The sequence below is a fragment of the Rhodnius prolixus genome, unplaced genomic scaffold (assembly GCF_049639745.1).
Source record: "Rhodnius prolixus isolate KJV_2025 unplaced genomic scaffold, Rpr scaffold_11, whole genome shotgun sequence".
In the NCBI taxonomy this organism is placed as follows: Eukaryota; Metazoa; Arthropoda; class Insecta; order Hemiptera; family Reduviidae; genus Rhodnius; species Rhodnius prolixus.
This window is the reverse complement of record NW_027411625.1, coordinates 14,952,959-14,973,968: the sequence shown is the minus strand read 5'-3', so window position 1 is coordinate 14,973,968 and position 21,010 is coordinate 14,952,959. Positions and strand designations below refer to the sequence as shown.

Here is a 21,010-nt window from a genome sequence, read left to right as displayed (position 1 = left end):
TTGTAAACCCCTCTCTCCCAAAGACGAGGATTTGTGGAAAATGTGATGCTGTCTTTGGAGAAACACAAGAGCTTTATTAATTTGTGGAGCTGGTTGGTCGTTTGATTAAACCGAACATTAATCTACTCGGCTAAAATACTTCGTTTCGGCTGAAAAATATTCCTTTTTAGTTATTTGTTTTTAAAAAAGAGTATTCCAGCTAACATCATTAAGCCGTGCACGTCACATAAGTATTCTCAGTAATGGTTCATTTGAATTTTGAGCTATAGCCTACTCTCTTGATTACTACATTTTCCTTCCCGGGTCTAATTTTTAGTAAAGAAAAATTGCGAATAAATGGTAGTGAAAACGGGATATTCGGAGTGTTTTTCTTGCAAAAATAGTTTCTTAGAAGGCAAGGGTAATGAATTGTCGGCTTTCAGATAGGTTTTAGTTGTAGAAATGATGCCCTAGATTTCTGAGGCGAACTTTAATAAATAAGAGAGTAAACAAAAGGTTTTAGTTGTAGAAATGATGCCCTAGATTTCTGAGGCGAACTTTAGTAAATAAGAGAGTGAACAAACCATTTTGGATCCGTGACTTAAAAAACCGCCAAAAAAAACTTTTGGTACTCCCTCGTGTAATTAAAATTGAAATATGTGGGAACATTTAACACCTCTTTCTCCTGGTTGGCTTTTCTATCAAAATCAGTAAGTGTAGTTTGTGACAAAAGCGTTGTATGTGGAAATTAAATTCTCTTCTACAAAAGATTTGTCAGCCACTGATGGTAGAAGGAAATCTGAAACCGATCAGAAATTGGAGGAACACGTGTGCTTGCTGCGATCAATGAAACCAAATACTTTAGAATTTGTCAATAAAAATTGTGATTTGTGCTCAGTTAGGGAAGGTTGTGTGATGTGAGGTTACTGACTAGTAATTTACAGTATTTAACGTATATTAATTTAATATCTGTATTTTTTTGTATATATATATAGACATGTTACTTTGGAACATGAAGTCTCCTGTTTGGATGTGACGCCGTTCCCAGATGAAAAGTTTGCGAAATTTGTTGCGATTGGCCTTTGGAACGATATGTCTGCTAGAATTTTAAAGCTTCCTAGTTTAGAAGAAATACATCGTGAATACCTTGGCGGCGGTAAGTCTTAATTTTTTACTAATTAATTAAATGAAATGATTAAATGATCGTGTGTTTTAGCGATCTATCAGGATAAATTTAGATATATTTGAAGTAATAATGTCAATTAATCTGTAAGAAAATAACCGTGTTCCATTAAAATGTCAATTATAATCTAAATAAATAGACGCTATAGGTCTTTTACATCTTTTTAAATCTACGTGGAAATAATTCACCCAACTACAAAACATTCTTTTTTTTTCTTCTTTTTTATTTTTTCTTACCGCTCATTTTTAATTTTTTAATGTAGATAACAATTTTAATCTGGAGGGAGGATGCATTTGTAAATGTCGGTAATATTTTTGTAATTGTCTACTGATCCCGATGGTTAATACAGTTGAGTGGTACATAAGAGTGTGCAGATACATATTGCAAAATTTTAACTATAACTGAAACCTAATGTAGACATTAGTTAAACTAAAGTTTTAAGTACGAAAATCTGTTTTAATTTCTTACATTTCTATAAATCAAGAAAAAGAAAATTTAAAAATTATTTATTGTGGGGGCCCCGCGAATGTTTGGTTCACTTATACTTTTTTATTTATCTATTATTATTCATATTGTAGAAAGGTATTACAGCCTTTACATATGGAATTCGTTATACTTTAATACTTATGTTATAATATAACATACTTATGCTTATATTATACATGTTATTTATGTTAAATACTTAATATTTATTTTGAAGTTCGTTTTAATTCGTCACTTTTACTTATTTTTTGGCTTAATTTTTTATCTACGGGTAGATCGCAAAAACACGACGTTATATTTATTTTACATTAACCTGCATCATTGGATTTCTTATTATTATTCCAGAAATTATATCCAGGTCTATACTATTTGCTACGTTTGAAGGTATTAATTACGTACTGGTTGCGTTAGGTGATGGTTCTATGTTTTATTTTACATTTAATCGATTCACTGGGTTATTAATGGATCGAAAAAAAGTAAGTTAATTATATTTTAATTTATAAACTAATGAGGCGTATCAAAAAAAGTCTGTTTAAAAAAAATATATATTTTTTAATTGCTTTTGTTAAAATAATATTAAATTAGAACCCTTAATGACTAACAGTTGTGAGCCATTCTTCTTGCAGTTGTTGGAATTCTCGCTAAAAGAAATTGTGCTATGGATATTAGAAAATGAACGATCCTTCTGATATGGGAAAATAGACTTAGTGGGGACGCAAAAGAAGTACATCGCCATCAAGTTCTTCCATTTTTACTTACTTTACTTGTAAGGAAGAATTGCGATCTTGTAAAATTTTTAATATCGAGTTTCACCGAAAATGTCCGTTTTAAGGTTTCCGCAATCCAAAAGGGTGGTTTTTGGTCCATGCGTGTGCCTTTTTGTCAGATGTCAAAAACGAAAAATGGCAGGATGCGTAGACTTTATATTCGGTTTTAGCTGATCTTACCCTAACTTAGCAAAGAAAATCTCTCTAACCTAAAATGGTACTTTATAGAATAGATTTTTCATTTTTTAGAGATTTTCTCGAATATGGCTTGTACTATTTTCTCTAAACTTCTTTCATACTTTACATTAAAGTTACTTTGTAACTTTGTTGTTACAGTCTTTCAAGAAAAAGTAGTTTTGGGACAGTTTTGAGGGAGGAATAGAAGTAGGGATTAAACGCTGTCTAAAGTGGCGTTTCAGAGTGATGTATAGTTAAACCAACTTCTTAAATTAGGAACAGTTAAATATGTTTTAAAAATTCGGAGCTTTGAATCTTAAGATTTTTTAAAAGAGAAAATCGTGTTAGTGTTTAGACCAGATTTTTGTTGGATTCTAGGAGGTGTCAATTCTGAAAGTTTTATCGTGTTATAACGTTTTTGCTATTTTATGCAATGCTAGATAGCGCTAATCCATTTTTGGTACATTCTATTTATGTTGATGTCAGTCAAGTCAGAATCTATGAAAACACATATTGAAGCATATATTTGTTTCGTGCTGAATTACTTCTTCATAGTTCCAGAAAAGATACAACGTAGACTTTTTCTCAGTTTTTTCTTACGCGAAGCAGAAATGTAGTTTGACATTGATCTATCGTGACCATGACCAGTCAAGATTTCGTCTTAAATCTCCTTCTTCTTATGAGTCAATGTTCGTTGATAGTCGAGCATGTAAGAAAGAGCAAGAAACGAAAAAAAATATGTCAAGCATCCATACTTGCGGCAACACGTTGGGTGTACGTTTATGCTTCTATTTCCTTTTGTACCTTCCTTGTACAGAAATGACGGCTAACGGTATCTTTAAGCATTACCAGTTCTGCGACAAGTATTGAATTAGTGGTTAGATTTTCATTCGAGGGCTTCCCGAACTTCCTTATCAAACGCCTCAATGACCATCCTGAACCTTACTTTGTTTATGACATTGTTTTCTAACAAAGTTACAGCTTTTTTGAACAGGCACATATTTGAAAGTTTCGCAACATGTATAAAACCCTTCTAATATCTCTAGAGGTTAATACAATAAATCGTTTGTAGACGTCAGCGGTGTCTATATAACTTCTTTACTTCGAAAAAGTCCATATTTTTGATTAATTTTAAAAATTGGAATATTCAAATACATTTATTATTATTAATTTATTTTTTCAATGAATTAGGTCACTCTGGGAACACAACCAATTGTATTACGGTCATTTAAATCTATGGCAACAACGAATGTATTCGCATGTTCTGATAGGCCTACAGTTATTTATTCATCGAATCACAAGTTGGTATTTTCTAATGTGAATCTCAAAGAGGTAAACTATATGTGCTCTCTGAATACCGAAGCCTATCCCGACAGGTACTTCTTATTATAAGTTGCACTTAAAAAAAAAAAAAAAAAAACAATTTACAAAGAAGATTCAAAAGTTTATTTTTTAATTTATTACTATGATCCCAGTTTGGCTCTGGCAAACGACACTATGGTAGCTATTGGCACTATTGATGAAATTCAGAAGTTGCATATTCGCTCCGTGCCGTTATATGAAGGACCACGCCGGATAGCCTATCAGGAACATTCTCAGGTAATAATGTTTTTAGTAACAGCTCTAATAATAGAGTTCTTTCCCCCTAATATTAAGTAAAAAAATTATTACGAATACTACAAGAAGTATAAGATTAAGCAACATGGCGTAAGCGACGGTGTTGGTCTGACCGCAATATCTGCACAACAAAGATCAGTGCTTTTTATGAATTGTGTTAGCATCACAAAAGTTGGGTTAGCCAGCGAATTCAGCTAGGACAAGTTAGATATAACTTACGACATGCACTCTTTATAATTTGGAAAAGGTCGTTTATAAATATTTAGGAGCAGTCCTAACTGAGATGAATCAGTGTGGAATTGGAATTAAATGCAGAATAATGGTTGCTAATCGATATTTTGGGCACTTTTGAAAATTTTGTTTTTCGGGCGAGCTCTAGAAAATCAAAATTTAAAATATTAGAGACCATTTTAAGACCTACAGTACAGTAACGTATGCCAACATGTCTGATAATCTTGTAAGATGACTCAAAAACGTTAAAAACTTAGGAAGAGAAGATTCTGATCCTCGGCCTTATAAGGATAGGAGAGAGATACAGAGTAAGAAAAAATGATGAATTAACAGAACTGTAAAAAGTTAATGTACTAGTGGGGTTGGTAAATGAAAAATAATTAAATGGCTGAGCATTAAGAAAGAACTGAAGACTGATCCTAAAAAATGTGGAATGGTCACTCTAGAAGCCTAGAAAAACTGGAAGCCGAAATTCGATGGCGAAGGTGGCTGGTTACCACGGAATCCGTCTTAAGAAGAATGAGAATAAGAAGTTAGAGAAGGATTGCGGAAGTGAGGATCGAATAGCAGAGATTGAACGTCTTGTGTGGACCTCAGGGCTAAGAAAGAAGTCATGTCACGTTTTAATTTTCTCTTAATATATTAGAGGAAGTATAGCGAATACTGTAGGAAGTAGGAGGAAATGTTCGTATGCGAGTGTATACCCCGAATTTTTGAAATGGAAGTTTTACCGGAAATACATGTTTGAAGTCCCCTTTTCCCTAAAATCTGAGATAAAACAAACAATTTTCAGTCAGATGTAAATGGGAAAATAGGCGATTTCTTAGTTATTGGCGTCAGAACAAAAATTTACTTGTTGTAAAAGAGGGAAAATTAACTGGCAGAATCCCGAGAACCTCTCAAAAAAAAACTTTCTCTTGGAAAAAGTTTTAAATGGAACTGATAAGTATTAGGATGGCTAATTAGCGTTCTCAGTTGTTTTCTTTAAAAGGTGTGGAGTCACTCTTTCTTCATCAGGAATTTGATTATATTGAAGTCAACTAACTCTTTAGTATAAATTCTTTGTTTTAAGATAATGTAATTTCTCATATTTCGTGAAGAGAATACGTGTAAGTTTTCATACCAGATTTTTGTTTGTTTTATATTTAGACTTTTGGTGTGATCACAACTCGTTTAGATGTACAAGGATTGTCTGGGTTAGAAGTACAACGAGAATGTGCTTCCACCAGAGCACAGATGACTTCAAATTCACAGAACAGCAGTCTGGCTATTGCGAAACCAGTCGGTGCAGCCCAGTCCGTAGATCTCGGAGTAGAAGTAGAAGTTCATCACTTTTTACTTTTCGATCAACATACATTTGAAGGTAATTTAATGATGTACGTTTTTAACTTATCCCCATTAACATTATTGTTCTTGCTCAGACGACTAATACCTAAAGGAAGGATCGCAATCAGCAGACTTTTATTGCAGAAATACACAGAAGTCCATGAGTACAAAAAAATGATTTTATCAAATAAATCACTGTTCCATTAGTCATTCTAACTCAAAATTGGTCAAGAATTACTTTTTGATATTTAGTTTGGTACTACATGACAGGGAACGGTATCTTTTGGTCTAAATCATGAAATAGAAGTTTCACGTTACTAAATGAGTTTTTCACTTTTTGAAATATTCTGAAACTGGCCCCCAAGGTTTTCTTCAAACTTCGCAACTTATTTTTTACATGAACATTTATAACTTTCATTTGGAACATTTTTACTGAAAAGTTCGATGAAGGGCACTTCTGTTAGGCTTCCGTCTAAAGTGCTATTTTAGAACGGTCCTGCAACTTTTATAATATTAACGAGGATTAAATGAGTTCTTAAAATTCCGTGTTTTAAGAAATTATGGCATGACCGAAATTGCCATTCAAATTTTGCGTTAATCTTTCAGACTTCCGCGATTTTGTCAAGAACTACTCAACTGTTTTCTTTAAATTTGGTGTAATAAAACCAGACAAAGTTTTCCTCCCCCTTTTATTTGTCATAAAAACTGATTTTAAGGGGATCTTTTAGAAAAAGCCATGCATCTTCCGATCTGCTACTTCGTTGTTCTCACCTGACCAACATTGTAAGTAGTAGGTATTTAATAAAATAGACTAAGACTGCAGAAGTATTGACAGTTATAAATAAGCCAGAGAATAACTGTAAGAGTTACAGTAGTAATCACACCAGACTTTTTTTTTCAGTGCTGCACGCCCATCAGATGCTGCCTACTGAATATGCTTTAAGTTTGGTATCCTGTAAACTCGGCGATGATCCGAACGCATATTATGTAGTAGGTACTGGTATTGTAAATCCCGAAGAAAATGAACCCAAACAAGGCCGTATTATAATGTTCCAAGTGGATGACGGAAGACTAATTATGGTTTGTGAGAAAGAAGTCAAAGGAGGTTGTTATTCTTTAGCCGAATTTAACGGAAAATTATTAGCTAGCATCAATAGTACGGTATGTTCATGTAGATCAGTTTGTCTCAATTTTATTTATATTACTAATGTTTCTTGAATTAGAGCGTCAAAAAAGTTTGTAGATTTTTCTATTTTTATTCAAAAATTGTTTAGTCACTTTCGAAGCTTGATGCCGGACCATCCTTTTATGTAACTTGAAACAATTTTGTGCCAGCAGTTGCATTCCCTTCCCATACGAGCAGCTTATCTTTGGTGGCGTAGAACATCACATAAAGAACTTCAAGGCTCAAATTTATAACTCTCAAGTCTCTTCGGGGGACTTTAAAGCTAATTGAACGTTTTTGTACCATTTTTTGTTTTTGTTTTGTTTGTACAGCTGGTTCAAAACAGTACTTAATTTTTTTGAAGATCAGTGATAATTCTCCCAAAAATCTCAGACATTTGTTAATTTATTGTAGAATTTATACCAAAAAAAATTATTTAAAGGTTTTTAAAGGCATGTCTTCTGATCAAATAACTTTCTAGCGTTCTCATTTTTCACATACATTTTAGGTAAGACTTTTTGAGTGGACATCGGAAAAAGAACTACGCTTGGAATGCAGCCATTTTAACAACATCATCGCCTTATTTGTGAAAACAAAAGGAGATTTCATTCTAGTCGGCGATTTGATGAGGGCCATTACTCTTCTCCAGTACAAAACAATGGAAGGCAGTTTTGAAGAAGTAAGAATTTTCATATTATGAAGGGATTAGCCTATAAGGCTATTTTTATTTATTACTTTGGAGCTGTAAACCATTTGGGTTCAATTATATGAATCTTGGACCATAAACCCATTTACTAATCGAATTTAATGTTTTTAATTTAGTAAAAATTGTGCAATTATTCTGTAAAAATGCGATTATTAATGCATAATATATTTATTTGTACGTTTCATTTTTGGAAAATATGTAATATTCTAGATTGCTCGTGATTATAATCCAAATTGGATGACGGCTATTGAAATTTTGGACGATGATACGTTTTTAGGAGCTGAAAATTCTTTTAATTTATTCATTTGCCAGAAAGATAGGTAATTTATTAGATTATACTTTTATTTTTATGCTATTAGTAGTTTTATTAGTCTAGAAGTTCAGTGTGCACTTATCTTGTTAGACAGTTTTTTAATTTAGGGCTGACAAATAAATTATTAAAATAGTTTATTGATAATAGTACTATTAGTTATATTATTCTATTAATAGTTATCCTTCCATGTTTTCGCTGGACTTCCACATTTCATTCGACCATCTTATTCACTGACCATTTCTTTCTAGTTAAAATTTCCTTTTCTCGTATGTTCAAGCTCGTTCTCTAAAGACACCAGAACGTTCCTGTCCTTTCCATTCTCCTTCTTTCTTGATATTTCAAAATCGCCGCGATCTCCCTGATGACCTTGATTTCTAAAAAAAAAAGGTCATTTGTACTGTTAGCAGTCTTTTGTTCGGTATTCTCATTTTTGTACTGTGGAAGATTGATAAGAAAATTAAACTTCTTGCTTTCAATGAAAATAGCCTTGCAAAATTAAGACAGTGTTTATTAATAATCCTACTACTTTATTTATTCCCTGATTCGCCTCTCTACTTCCTGCTCGATGCTTTATTCATGGTACGATTTATCTCAATTATTGCATTTTAAATTAATTACATTTTAAAGTTGTAGATTTTTTTTTAAATTAATATTATTTCTTGTTAATTTAATTGTGGATCTTGTTTTGCAGTACTGCTACTAATGACGAAGAACGACAGCTAATGCAAGAGGTGGCCCAGTTTCATTTGGGAGACATGATCAACATATTCAGACACGGTTCGTTAGTGATGCAGCACCTTGGGGAAACATCTACTACCACCTTTGGGAGTGTACTCTTTGGTACCGTCAGTGGAGCTGTGGGTTAGTTTAATATAAGTTTTTATTATTTCACTAAAAGACTGGGGTGAACTCATACAGTTTCTTTGAACTATAATTCTTAAGTATAACTAATGAAATTATGTAAAATTTGCCCTCTGATGAATATAAATAATTTTGAACATTTATTTTACGTTTCACCATCAACTACAGTTTATGAATGATTGCAGTATATGTTATCTTTGAATGATGATGTGCCTAATTTTCATTTGACTAAAGAATTTGTCGGAATTAAATAGTTAGGTTAAAAATAAAATTAGTTTTTGTAGTACAAATTTTTATTGCATAAGTTGATTCTTTATGAAATACCTACGGAGGAAAAAATAGTGAAAAAATTCTAAACTATTGTTTTACCTGAAATATTAAGGATTAAAAATCCTAATGGCGGATCGAAAAAGGGTCTAGTGGGCGTGTACACTGGCCAATAGAAACGTAGAGAGGTGGGGATAAACCACAGTCAATTACACGCCCACATACCACTTCTATCGTCCACCATTATGACTTTTTAGGCAATATATTCTTGTTAAAAAGGTACTCTAGAATTTTTTCACTATTTTTTCCTCCATAGGTATTTAATAAAGAATGAAATTATGAAAGAAAAAAAATAAATTTTTTGAATATCTATATTATGGTTTACTATCAATTACGGTTTATGAATGATTGCAGAATATGTTATCTTTGAATGATGATGTGCCTAATTTTCATTTGACTAAAGAATTTGTCGGAATTAAATAGTTAGGTTAAAAATAAAATTAGTTTTTGTAGTACAAATTTTTATTGCATAAGTTGATTCTTTATGAAATACCTACGGAGGAAAAAATAGTGAAAAAATTCTAAACTATTGTTTTACCTGAAATATTAAGGATTAAAAATCCTAATGGTGGATCGAAAAAGGGTCTAGTGGGCGTGTATACTGGCCAATAGAAACGTAGAGAGGTGGGGATAAACCACAGTCAATTACACGCCCACATACCACTTCTATCGTCCACCATTATGACTTTTTAGGCAATATATTCTTGTTAAAAAGGTACTCTAGAATTTTTTCACTATTTTTTCCTCCATAGGTATTTAATAAAGAATGAAATTATGAAAGAAAAAAATAAATTTTTTGAATATCTATATTATGGTTTACTATCAATTACGGTTTATGAATGATTGCAGAATATGTTATCTTTGAATGATGATGTGCCTAATTTTCATTTGACTAAAGAATTTGTCGGAATTAAATAGTTAGGTTAAAAATAAAATTAGTTTTTGTAGTACAAATTTTTATTGCATAAGTTGATTCTTTATGAAATACCTACGGAGGAAAAAATAGTGAAAAAATTCTAAACTATTGTTTTACCTGAAATATTAAGGATTAAAAATCCTAATGGCGGATCGAAAAAGGGTCTAGTGGGCGTGTATACTGGCCAATAGAAACGTAGAGAGGTGGGGATAAACCACAGTCAATTACACGCCCACATACCACTTCTATCGTCCACCATTATGACTTTTTAGGCAATATATTCTTGTTAAAAAGGTACTCTAGAATTTTTTCACTATTTTTTCCTCCATAGGTATTTAATAAAGAATGAAATTATGAAAGAAAAAAAATAAATTTTTTGAATATCTATATTATGGTTTACTATCAATTACGGTTTATGAATGATTGCAGAATATGTTATCTTTGAATGATGATGTGCCTAATTTTCATTTGACTAAAGAATTTGTCGGAATTAAATAGTTAGGTTAAAAATAAAATTAGTTTTTGTAGTACAAATTTTTATTGCATAAGTTGATTCTTTATGAAATACCTACGGAGGAAAAAATAGTGAAAAAATTCTAAACTATTGTTTTACCTGAAATATTAAGGATTAAAAATCCTAATGGTGGATCGAAAAAGGGTCTAGTGGGCGTGTATACTGGCCAATAGAAACGTAGAGAGGTGGGGATAAACCACAGTCAATTACACGCCCACATACCACTTCTATCGTCCACCATTATGACTTTTTAGGCAATATATTCTTGTTAAAAAGGTACTCTAGAATTTTTTCACTATTTTTTCCTCCATAGGTATTTAATAAAGAATGAAATTATGAAAGAAAAAAATAAATTTTTTGAATATCTATATTATGGTTTACTATCAATTACGGTTTATGAATGATTGCAGAATATGTTATCTTTGAATGATGATGTGCCTAATTTTCATTTGACTAAAGAATTTGTCGGAATTAAATAGTTAGGTTAAAAATAAAATTAGTTTTTGTAGTACAAATTTTTATTGCATAAGTTGATTCTTTATGAAATACCTACGGAGGAAAAAATAGTGAAAAAATTCTAAACTATTGTTTTACCTGAAATATTAAGGATTAAAAATCCTAATGGCGGATCGGAAAAGGGTCTAGTGGGCGTGTATACTGGCCAATAGAAACGTAGAGAGGTGGGGATAAACCACAGTCAATTACACGCCCACATACCACTTCTATCGTCCACCATTATGACTTTTTAGGCAATATATTCTTGTTAAAAAGGTACTCTAGAATTTTTTCACTATTTTTTCCTCCATAGGTATTTAATAAAGAATGAAATTATGAAAGAAAAAAAATAAATTTTTTGAATATCTATATTATGGTTTACTATCAATTACGGTTTATGAATGATTGCAGAATATGTTATCTTTGAATGATGATGTGCCTAATTTTCATTTGACTAAAGAATTTGTCGGAATTAAATAGTTAGGTTAAAAATAAAATTAGTTTTTGTAGTACAAATTTTTATTGCATAAGTTGATTCTTTATGAAATACCTACGGAGGAAAAAATAGTGAATAAAATCTAAACTGTTGTTTTACCTGAAATATTAAGGATTAAAAATCCTAATGGCGGATCGAAAAAGGGTCTAGTGGACGTGTGTACTGGCCAATAGAAACGTAGAGAGGTGGGGATAAACCACAGTGTGTGTTTACACGCCCACATACCACTTCTATCGGCGCTAATAACCTTAGCTGTTGATGCGCAAAAAAAAACTAAAAATAAATAAATAAATAAATAAAAGGGGGATATTTGACTATTTTATCCACGGTCTCTCCTTAGCTAAAAAAATATGCTTTAACGACAGTAGCTACAGAAGTTGCTACCATAAAGGGGACTAGGAAAACTATCAATTCCGAAGACACACTTTTTCTTAATCAACGTTCTAAGGTAAACGTTTTTGGTGAAAACTAAAGTTGGAAATCTGCTAGACGGTCTTTGAATTGGCGGGAACACCTACCTACGACTCTTTATTCCTAAACATTTTTTTCGTATTCGTGACTGAGGTGACGTCACAAAGTCCTATCAGAGATTCTTTTTGAGCGTTTTGAGTCTGAATCTAGCGACCCAAGTTTAGACCTATGGGTGGTGGCTTCCCAGGCGTTTGTTTGCCATGATCTAAGCGATTCCTAGTGGCTGACCCGAACGTGACTCGGTGGTTGCCGAGTTCTTTAAGTAGAAAAAGTATAAATTCTAAAGGTTAACGAAAATGTGTAAGGTAAGATTAACGAGGATATCTAGTAAAAATACAATAATTTTAGAAAGTGAATTTTTTTGATCTGATATTATTATTACTTTCATTTGTTACTAACAGGAGTGGTCACGCAAATTCCCCATGACCTGTTCGATTTGCTAAGCGAATTGCAGGATAGACTCGCTAACACCATTAAGTCGGTTGGAAAGATCAGCCATTCTTTTTGGAGGTAGGCCAGTTTTTTGTTTTTTTGAACATTCACAGTTAATCTTGATAATAACTTTTTTTGTGTTTCTACTGTGTTTTAGGTCTTTTACTTCCGAAGTAAAAACCGAACCTTCTGAAGGTTTCATTGATGGCGATCTGATTGAATGTTTCCTGGACCTACCAAGGAAGGATATGGAAGATGTCGTGGCGGGTCTACAAAATCCATCTGCGATAAATACAGTCCCTAGTATCGGTGATATGCCTGTGCTCGGACGTGTAAGTCATTATATAAATAGTGTAATCGTAATTTTAGAATTCGAATCCTAACTTTTAGAACGTTTGGAATTTCTCCTTAATAATTTAAAAAATGCAACATCGCCTATTTTTCAAATTTCACTTTTTGGACTTTCATAAAAGGCTTTATTACATAAAGGGCTTTTGACCGCGCTTGAGCCATTTGTCTTCTGTCTCAGGTTGTCATTAGTATATCTACTTCTGTCAATAATTTTGTTAAGTGAAGTTGACGAGAATATTCATTCATTCAGGCGTGAATATCCATTTTGTTGGCGGCTAGTTGAGATATAGGGTCAAGCGCTATTACACCATATTTCCTCCTATGCATACCTTTTCTTATTGAGGAAATGGCCCACTAAAGTTTTTTTTAGACACTGCCAGTTCTGCAGCAAGTGCAGCAGTGTGATTTTTTTTTTAATCGACAGCCTCTCTTTAAGCCCAGGACTAGTAATTTTTTTTGAGGTCAGAAAAACTACATTTATTTTTACTATGGAGTATGAAAACAAAAAGAAACGTTTTTAGCCATAATATGTATGTGTGTGTGAACGGAACGTGATGTTACAGCCTTGCTGGGATTCCAGTTTGATGGAAATCTACGAGTGGAAAATGCGGCTTTACAAATTATAATTTTTTTTTAAATATTTTTTTAATATCAACAATTTTATTACAGATAATTTGTCAATTATCTGAGTATAATTATAAAATTAGTAATTATTGTGGTAAGAGAAAATCATTAGAGTGATTCACGGCATTAGATTTTTCTCTAACTTATTTTACTTAATTATTTATTTATTTTTTAAATTTATTTTTTTTATTATAATTTTTATTTTTCGTAGCAGCCGTTGATAAAAGTTCCGAAACTAGAGATCTCTATTGACGAAATAATCAAGATTGTGGAAGATCTTACCAGGATTCATTAGTGAGCACAACAAAATTTGGTATGAAAGTGTAACAAAAAGGGAGGCAAATTTTTTAAATCTATTTTATAGGAAACAAAAACTTTTGTACATAATTTCTTCGATAACATTTTAAGAAAAAAGTCATTATTTATAATAGACCGAAAACAGTGGAACTGTCTATTTGCAAATGAAGCCAAAACAGTTGAAATAAATTAGTGTTTTTTTTTTTTTAATTTATTGTTTTCATTCTTTAGTTCCATCAACAAAACAAAAATTAGTTCGCGGAAGATAGCACATTATCTTCTTTTATTGATGTAATTGTAATTTAGAGTTTTCATTTTTCAGTAAATTGAAAAAATATGTGATCTAAATGAAAGTTTTGAATGAAGTTTTCTTTCATTTGAAGTTATATTTTCAAAGATTTTAATTTTAATTAATTTGGCTATTCATGAAAAAAAATTGTAAATGTAACAAATGATGTAATTAAAAAAAAAAAAAAAAAAAAAAAAAAAACTGTTTACAACTGCTTTTTATTGTATTTTAGTTCCCATGACGTAGAAATTAGTAAAATTAAGGATTAAGGCAAGTTATAGAGGGAGTGAAAATGAGAAAAGTCCCAGCTTTGTTTACCATAGAATTGAAAATTTTTTGCTGGCCATTGGAACCAGATTGGGGGCGTACAATTCCATATCTCTCCTCACCAGAAGCTGCCTTTCGAGGCAAAAAACCACCAAACCTATCATTTTTCACCTCCAGTATTTTTGTGCTTTTTTAACACTTAAAACATGGACCATGGAGGCGAAAGATGTAATAATCAGAGGGTGCCAGGTCTGGGTTGAGAAAAAAGTTCAAAATTGCAAATATACCATTACTAAGGACGTTTGATGTGACGTGAGATAGAGAATCTGGAAAGTGAGCATTATTCAAGACTGCTCCGTCCTTGGATTAAGGAAGAAAGCGGTTCCTCATTCCAGAATCAAAACTTTGTTGACGACTTATTACCCTTCTGTCATGAACGCCTCCTGATAATATCCACCAATACTCATCATTAGCCATCGGATTATGTGCAATATCAAAATGTTCAAATTTGCTGGTAAAAATGCTCTAAAATATCGATAAATGCGCAATAAACGAAAAGTGAACGACTTCATTCTCCAACATTTGCCATTAATAAACTCATTGCTGGAATCCACGATTAGGAGCACTGTACACATATTCTTATACATACCGAATGCCAGATTGTATGTATTTACACAAGTAAAGTAGTGCTTCCGTTGTGTACAGCATTGTGAGCCTCAAAATCTGTCTATAGTTAACACATGTGTCGCTAGATCGCAGATGCAGCCAAATGAAGTTTCTGACAAAAGGTTAGTTGCGCTACCTGCGTGTAATAGTACAACCTGTCGCTAGATATCAGCACAGAGCAGTGTTTAGCGGGCTTATACATACTGCCCTTTAGCCCAAAGGGGATTTTACCGCCCTAAACATTATTCTCATATATCTCGATCTCGAGCCCTGGTTCTCAGCCTCTTCAAATCATCCTTTCTCTGCTAGCTCTTTTTTTTTCATTTTTTAGTGAGCACGTCTCTTTCATCTCACTATATTGGGCTATCTGTTTTCGGGTAGTCGTTCTACTTGGTCAATCCAGCCATTTAATAGGACGTACTCTGTCTTCTTAATTCATGAACTCGTCTAATACTTTATTAGATCTTATGTGCTGCACCTTTTCAAAAAACTTGTAATCTCTTATGAGAATTTTCCTCTATCGAACTTAGTGCTTACCAGTCTGCTGTACAGAATAGATGACGCAATTCGTAAGTAAGTCATCTCTTGCCGCTTCGGTTTCATTGTCAAGTGCGGCTTTGCTATGAGATTTTTCACCTATTCGAGATTTTGCTAAATATGATTCAAACGATTTTCTCTAAACCCCTTGTACTTTCACGCGCAAATTTAATTATTGCAGTAAGAGAAAGCAGTGTGAGCGTTCACACCAGATGTTTTGGAGGTGGGAGTATTCTGGCAAATTGCTTTGATTTTGTGTGATATAAATACATCCTTTGTCACTAAACTGTCACAGATTTGCACCAAAAGAATTTTAGAAATATACTAATCGTTCAGTTTATCTCACCTGTGTATCCAAACAGCTATTCAACGATTCCCAAAGTGTGTTTGTCCTCTATAATCTTTCGGGTATATTTTTCCTTTTTATTTAAAAAAAGAAGAAGAAAAATTGAGTTTTGGAGATGGTGTAGAATTTCAGGTCTGTTAAGAAGTAGAAAACAGTTAGGATGATTGGATTGTTCACTTGGTATACACAATGAACACTTGGTTACAAAGTATCCTGGCTAATTTGTGGCGGGGGCGGAAGTTTGACGTATCGCAGAGATTGCTCTGAGAAAGTATTTGCCACACACCTGGAGTTTGTCTATTCAGCCTGCACCGCAGGGCGCCTCGTGCGGCTTGCATTGCTCGGCCATCTGATTGGCTGCGGCCCCACATCCAAAATACAATTTTCCCTTTCCCAACACGTTTTTGTTATTCAATCAGTCCCACCACATTACTCCTCGAAATATCATTAAATTCCAATAATCTAATCCTATTTTTCATTTTGAAGTTTATGAATCCTAATTCTTTGTGTTTTCTGCTGATTTAATAACAATTTTTAGTCGTTAATTGAGAAGTGGAATACTTTTTTAATCGGCAAGTTAATTTACATTTTTGTCTCTGGCTATCAGATACGTGTCATGCGCAAACAAGGCCCATTTTCCTTGTACAATTTTTGGTAAATGAGTCGTAACTTTTTCGCTAGTATAATCTAACGGTCCTAGATTAATCTGCAGCGTGCTAGTAGATTACAGCGTTACGCTGAACATCAGTTGGTCATGTTTATTTTAATGTTATTTAGTGATTAGATTGTCGTTGGACTGGATTAGATTATTTAATGTTGCCTATTAGCTGGCCAGAAGGGAGTAGCTGGGATCAAAGAGTTTTCTGTCCGCGTTATGGAATAAAAATAACGCCGGACGCCCTGCGGTGATCTCGTCGACTGCCGGCAATCGATTTCCCTCAGCTCTCATCAACTCTTTGTACTTCTTGCGCAAATAGAAATTAAAAGATTTAGCTTTGTAGGCTCTTAAACGAATTTTTTATATCATTTCCTAATTATAGCTGAGCTCGTTCAAGTTTTAATTTCTCACTGGGATCTTCTTAGCGCTGAGTCGCTTCCCTTGTGCCCGCTGCAAAATAAATTACTTATCAACCGATCCAGCTGAAAATACATTAATTTCTAATTTACTCATTAACTCAACGAGTTCCTTAATAATTACCACAAAACGAAATATGGTGTGAACTCTCATATTATGCGTTTCCATTACCGCAAATTATTTAATTTAGATTTTCTCGCTAATTTAAAATTTGCACTGGGTTTTTCGCACCAGGTAGGCAGACATTAAATACATTAGATTGAGCATTTTCCTATAGTCGTTGTATTGACAATCGAAAGTGCATACAGTTGTTGAATGGAGAAAATTGGACCTCGCTTTTCCCTTACCTTTACAAAGCCTGGACCTACAGAGAACTCCTTGTTTCCGAATTTAACTTTAACTAAAAGTTTAGCTTGTCCTCCCCGCTGGTACTAGCTTCAACTTTGGGTTCTTTCTGTAAGAATATTTGTTTTAGAGAATTTGCTATCAGAACTGTCCATATAGTGACGTAAAATAATTTCTTGTAATAGTTGTTAGCATTTTATTATTATAGGTTTTTTCTTTGTTCATTTTACCCATTGCTGTTTGGTAATAAGTCAAATCTTTATTTTGATAAGAATATATATACTTATGTAATTAATGCATGTGTTAAGTATGTAATAATGAAAGTTCAGCTGTAGTCATCTCATTTTATTCATTCATTCAGACATTAAAACAAGCAGTTTGTAGCTCATATCTTCCCAAAGTTAGATGAGATCTTCACCGCTACGGGCGAAGAGAAGGAGATCTCAGTTATATAATAATGAAAGGCCCTCACTGCACAAGGGAATAGAGGGAAACGCTCCATACTCTATACTCTATTCGTATACTAGCATACTAGAGAGGCATCCTTTCGGTACAAGTTACAATCACGAGTTCAAAAAAAAATAAGGGAGAGTCGAGAAGTTGTCGTTTTTTATCTATTTTAATTTTAGGGGCGTCAACATCTGAGGTCATTGGCGCCCGGAGTTCTTTTTAGTTCACTGCCGGCTTCTGGACAGCGTTTTCTCGTTACAGGCCACTTGACCGGATAGTGAGCTTTAAGAAGCTCCTAGAAAGACTAAATCCATAGGGCTGGAAGCTGGATCTCCACGTGAGAATCCAGCAGGCTAACCACTCAGCCGATCCCCTCCCTCTTTTGCTTACTAATTAACAGAAGGAAGGTATGTAATCGTGCACATTTCTGATTTTGAATTTTCACCAAACATATAATTTTTGGACGGAGTCCAAAAAAAAGAAGGTTTTTACAAATTGGTTTGTGTTAGTGTGAGTGTACCCACCGTAACTTGAAAACGAAAAATTGCAGATAGTCCTAGTTTGATATTTAGTATAGATGCCAACAGAGGATTCCACAATTCCACCAACAGAGGATTCCACAATTAAGTTAAGAAAGAAATCTGTTCATCAGAAGTACCACTTTCCTGGAAATTGTTCAGTTTTTTAGGATTTTATAAAACACGGCTTCAATGACTTCTTTTTAAACTTTGTGTACTGCGTACATTTAGATGTGTATGAAGCATTTGTTCTAGGAAATTAGATTGAGCGCACCTCTGAGTCAGAGGTACATTCCTTCTTAAGTGGTGACGAGAATATTAAACATGGAATTCGTGTGAGAACTTTGAGAATAGCAGTAAGAGAAAATCCTTTTCGAGTCTAGTAAACCAGAGTACCCTCAGAATGAGAACTCCATTTCCGCTAGAAACTCAAATGAGTTGGAAACAATTTTCACTTTCAATTTTCTAATTTGCAAGAAAAAGTAAAAATGAAGAAATGTTTAGTTAAATGGAAAATAAATTTGAAACTTATTCAATGTTGAGCATTGAAAGAAAAGAAAAAAGTAAGTTTGTGTAGTAAGTTTCGAAATTAGTTTAGTGAGATTAGTGATGAAAGGCGGTGGGTATTGTATGACGGATTAGCTACAGACCCAAACAGAACATAATATATGGAGCTGTTTGTTTACATTGGACGGTCAGCTGTCGGGTATCCACCTCTCAAAACGGATTATACTTCAGCAAGTCCAACTGAGTATGCAGTTCGTTATTGTAAGGCTGGCAAATGTATTCTTTTTCTAAGTAAAAAGGTCCTTTTTTCCTTTTCTTCGGGTCGTGTTTGGGAAAGTTCTTACAATCCTGGCGAACTTACAACAGTTGTTACCTGTATTCTAACACAAGACTACAAACATTGTAACTTAATAAGGTAAATTATCTTATACAAGCCGAGTTTACCTGAAGATATTAGTTTGGTACAGGGTACCCGACAGAAATTGCACGCGACACTCTTCTCTTATCCCCTTGTTGAGACAAGATGTCTACTTTCTCTCCTCAAAGAAGTACCTGAGTGCCTTTCTCTAGATCTAAGGCAGCGGTTTCCAAGTGTGTTCTGAGAACCGTAAGTCCAGTTGTTGTATTCCATAGCTAATATAATTTTGTGTCCTATGGCGTTTCCACAACGAAATATGAAGTACTTCATGTGAGCAAATTAACCGTTTAGGAAAACTTAGCAAAAAAATTGCCAAGCGATTTAAACTATCAATTTTAGCAGCGTATTTTCTTATTGTCAACTTTTTTTTTTTATTCAAATCTAATTTATTTAGAAGCCACCTTTGTTTGGAAACCAGTTGTAGACAAACAGCACCTATGCAATTTTTACATGGTTTAGAAATTCTAGTTAACATGATTTATTCTTGCCTATTCTCTTCATTCAACAAGAAACAAGAGTTACACGTAATAAGAGCCATGCTAGAAAGCGATATTTGTTCAAAGATCGTGAACGAAGTCAGATAGATGGCTGCCCTCAACCTATCTGTATTTTTAGCTTCTGATGCTTTAAATAACAACCATTTCACTACATTAAGCTATTAACTAACCATTTTTTCACAGAACACAAGAGGTAGATCCACGGAACATTTCGGCGGAAATTACGGCGAGGTTTTACGTCCAGCATAATGTTGTGCCAATTTAAAATTTAGCTCAAATTTCTATTTTGCAGAATATCATAAGAAACTCTGTAAGTTACTTCCAAGACAACTAAACAGCGGATAGGGATCGAAATATTCTTAAAGCAAAGAGTTTGGTTGCAAATACGACATTTTACTTTAATTTAATAAGTAAAATGCCCCGTAGGGGGGAGTGGACTAGCCACTTCTTCAGGGAGCTTGGCGTCCCTGCGGGTATCCCAGTCTAACAACACTTCAACACTCACACTAACACCCCAAACACTCACACACTACACCTAGGACCTGCAGAGGTAGTTGATGTGTGCAGCTACTTGGGTTTAGCAAACCCACAGGCAAACTCGAGCTCCCCACCACACATCTCACTCACACCTTCACACTCACACTATACAGACGATCACACACACTGCACGAACAAGGACACGCACTCGTCGAGAGTCAGAGTATAAATATCTCTCCCTCGCGTGCCGTGGCGAGGCTTTGGGGCTAGGGTGGAAAAGAGGATCCTGGGCATTGAGGGAGACGTTGACCTGCGGGCTTCTTATCCCAACACATGTCTTTGGCCTCGGCTTCACCCGAGAGCTCCACCTGGAGGATACCCCTACTTCAGGAAATCGGCTAGGGAACACTGTCTCAGACAGGTTCCTAGGGGTAGGAAGGGGGTCACGGGGGCACGGGTCGGTACCTGGTACCGGAACGTTGTCTTCCGTGGCACCTGACTATATCAAGGTTTGATGGTCCACCCGGACAGTAACCGGGTCCATTTGAGCGTCCGTGGAGGCGGGCCCACGAACCTTGATGAATCCCTTTTGATTACTATGGCTAATCAAATCAACCCCCTAGGGCTCAGCCCACCTATTTTCCCTATCCAAACCTCCAATCCCACTCCCTCCCCAAATAACCCTCTCCCTTTACCTCTCCTATTCCCGAACCAGCAACCTTCTAATAATACTTTCCCCACTTCCCATCCTTCTCAATCCCAACCAACAACAGTCAAAACAAGGCAACGACAAGGCGAGGACATGGACATTTCTACTGGAATTACGGAATCTGGTTTGCAGTTCACCCTGCAACCATTTGGCCCCTCTTCCCCGCCAAGGAAGAAAG

At 34.3% G+C, this 21,010-nt stretch overlaps 1 protein-coding gene across 3 annotated transcripts in view; it reads left to right on the top strand.

Annotated features, from left to right (window-relative positions):
- Nucleotides 1–14,221, top strand: part of pic (DNA damage-binding protein pic) — a 65,254-nt gene extending 51,033 nt beyond the window's left edge. For 2 of the 3 annotated variants that reach the window (XM_074138643.1, XM_074138645.1), the window contains 12 exons: nucleotides 975–1,135; nucleotides 1,991–2,121; nucleotides 3,781–3,965; nucleotides 4,065–4,188; nucleotides 5,587–5,800; nucleotides 6,665–6,924; nucleotides 7,437–7,607; nucleotides 7,845–7,954; nucleotides 8,639–8,808; nucleotides 12,429–12,537; nucleotides 12,617–12,791; nucleotides 13,646–14,065. In XM_074138643.1, coding sequence (XP_073994744.1) covers nucleotides 975–1,135; nucleotides 1,991–2,121; nucleotides 3,781–3,965; nucleotides 4,065–4,188; nucleotides 5,587–5,800; nucleotides 6,665–6,924; nucleotides 7,437–7,607; nucleotides 7,845–7,954; nucleotides 8,639–8,808; nucleotides 12,429–12,537; nucleotides 12,617–12,791; nucleotides 13,646–13,729 — 1,894 coding nt within the window. In that variant the 3' untranslated portion in view covers nucleotides 13,730–14,065. Of the gene's footprint in view, nucleotides 1–974; nucleotides 1,136–1,990; nucleotides 2,122–3,780; nucleotides 3,966–4,064; nucleotides 4,189–5,586; nucleotides 5,801–6,664; nucleotides 6,925–7,436; nucleotides 7,608–7,844; nucleotides 7,955–8,638; nucleotides 8,809–12,428; nucleotides 12,538–12,616; nucleotides 12,792–13,645 lie in introns of all 3 variants that reach the window. The other variant, XM_074138644.1, reaches the window with a different exon arrangement.
- The last annotated feature ends 6,789 nt before the right edge of the window (nucleotides 14,222–21,010 follow it).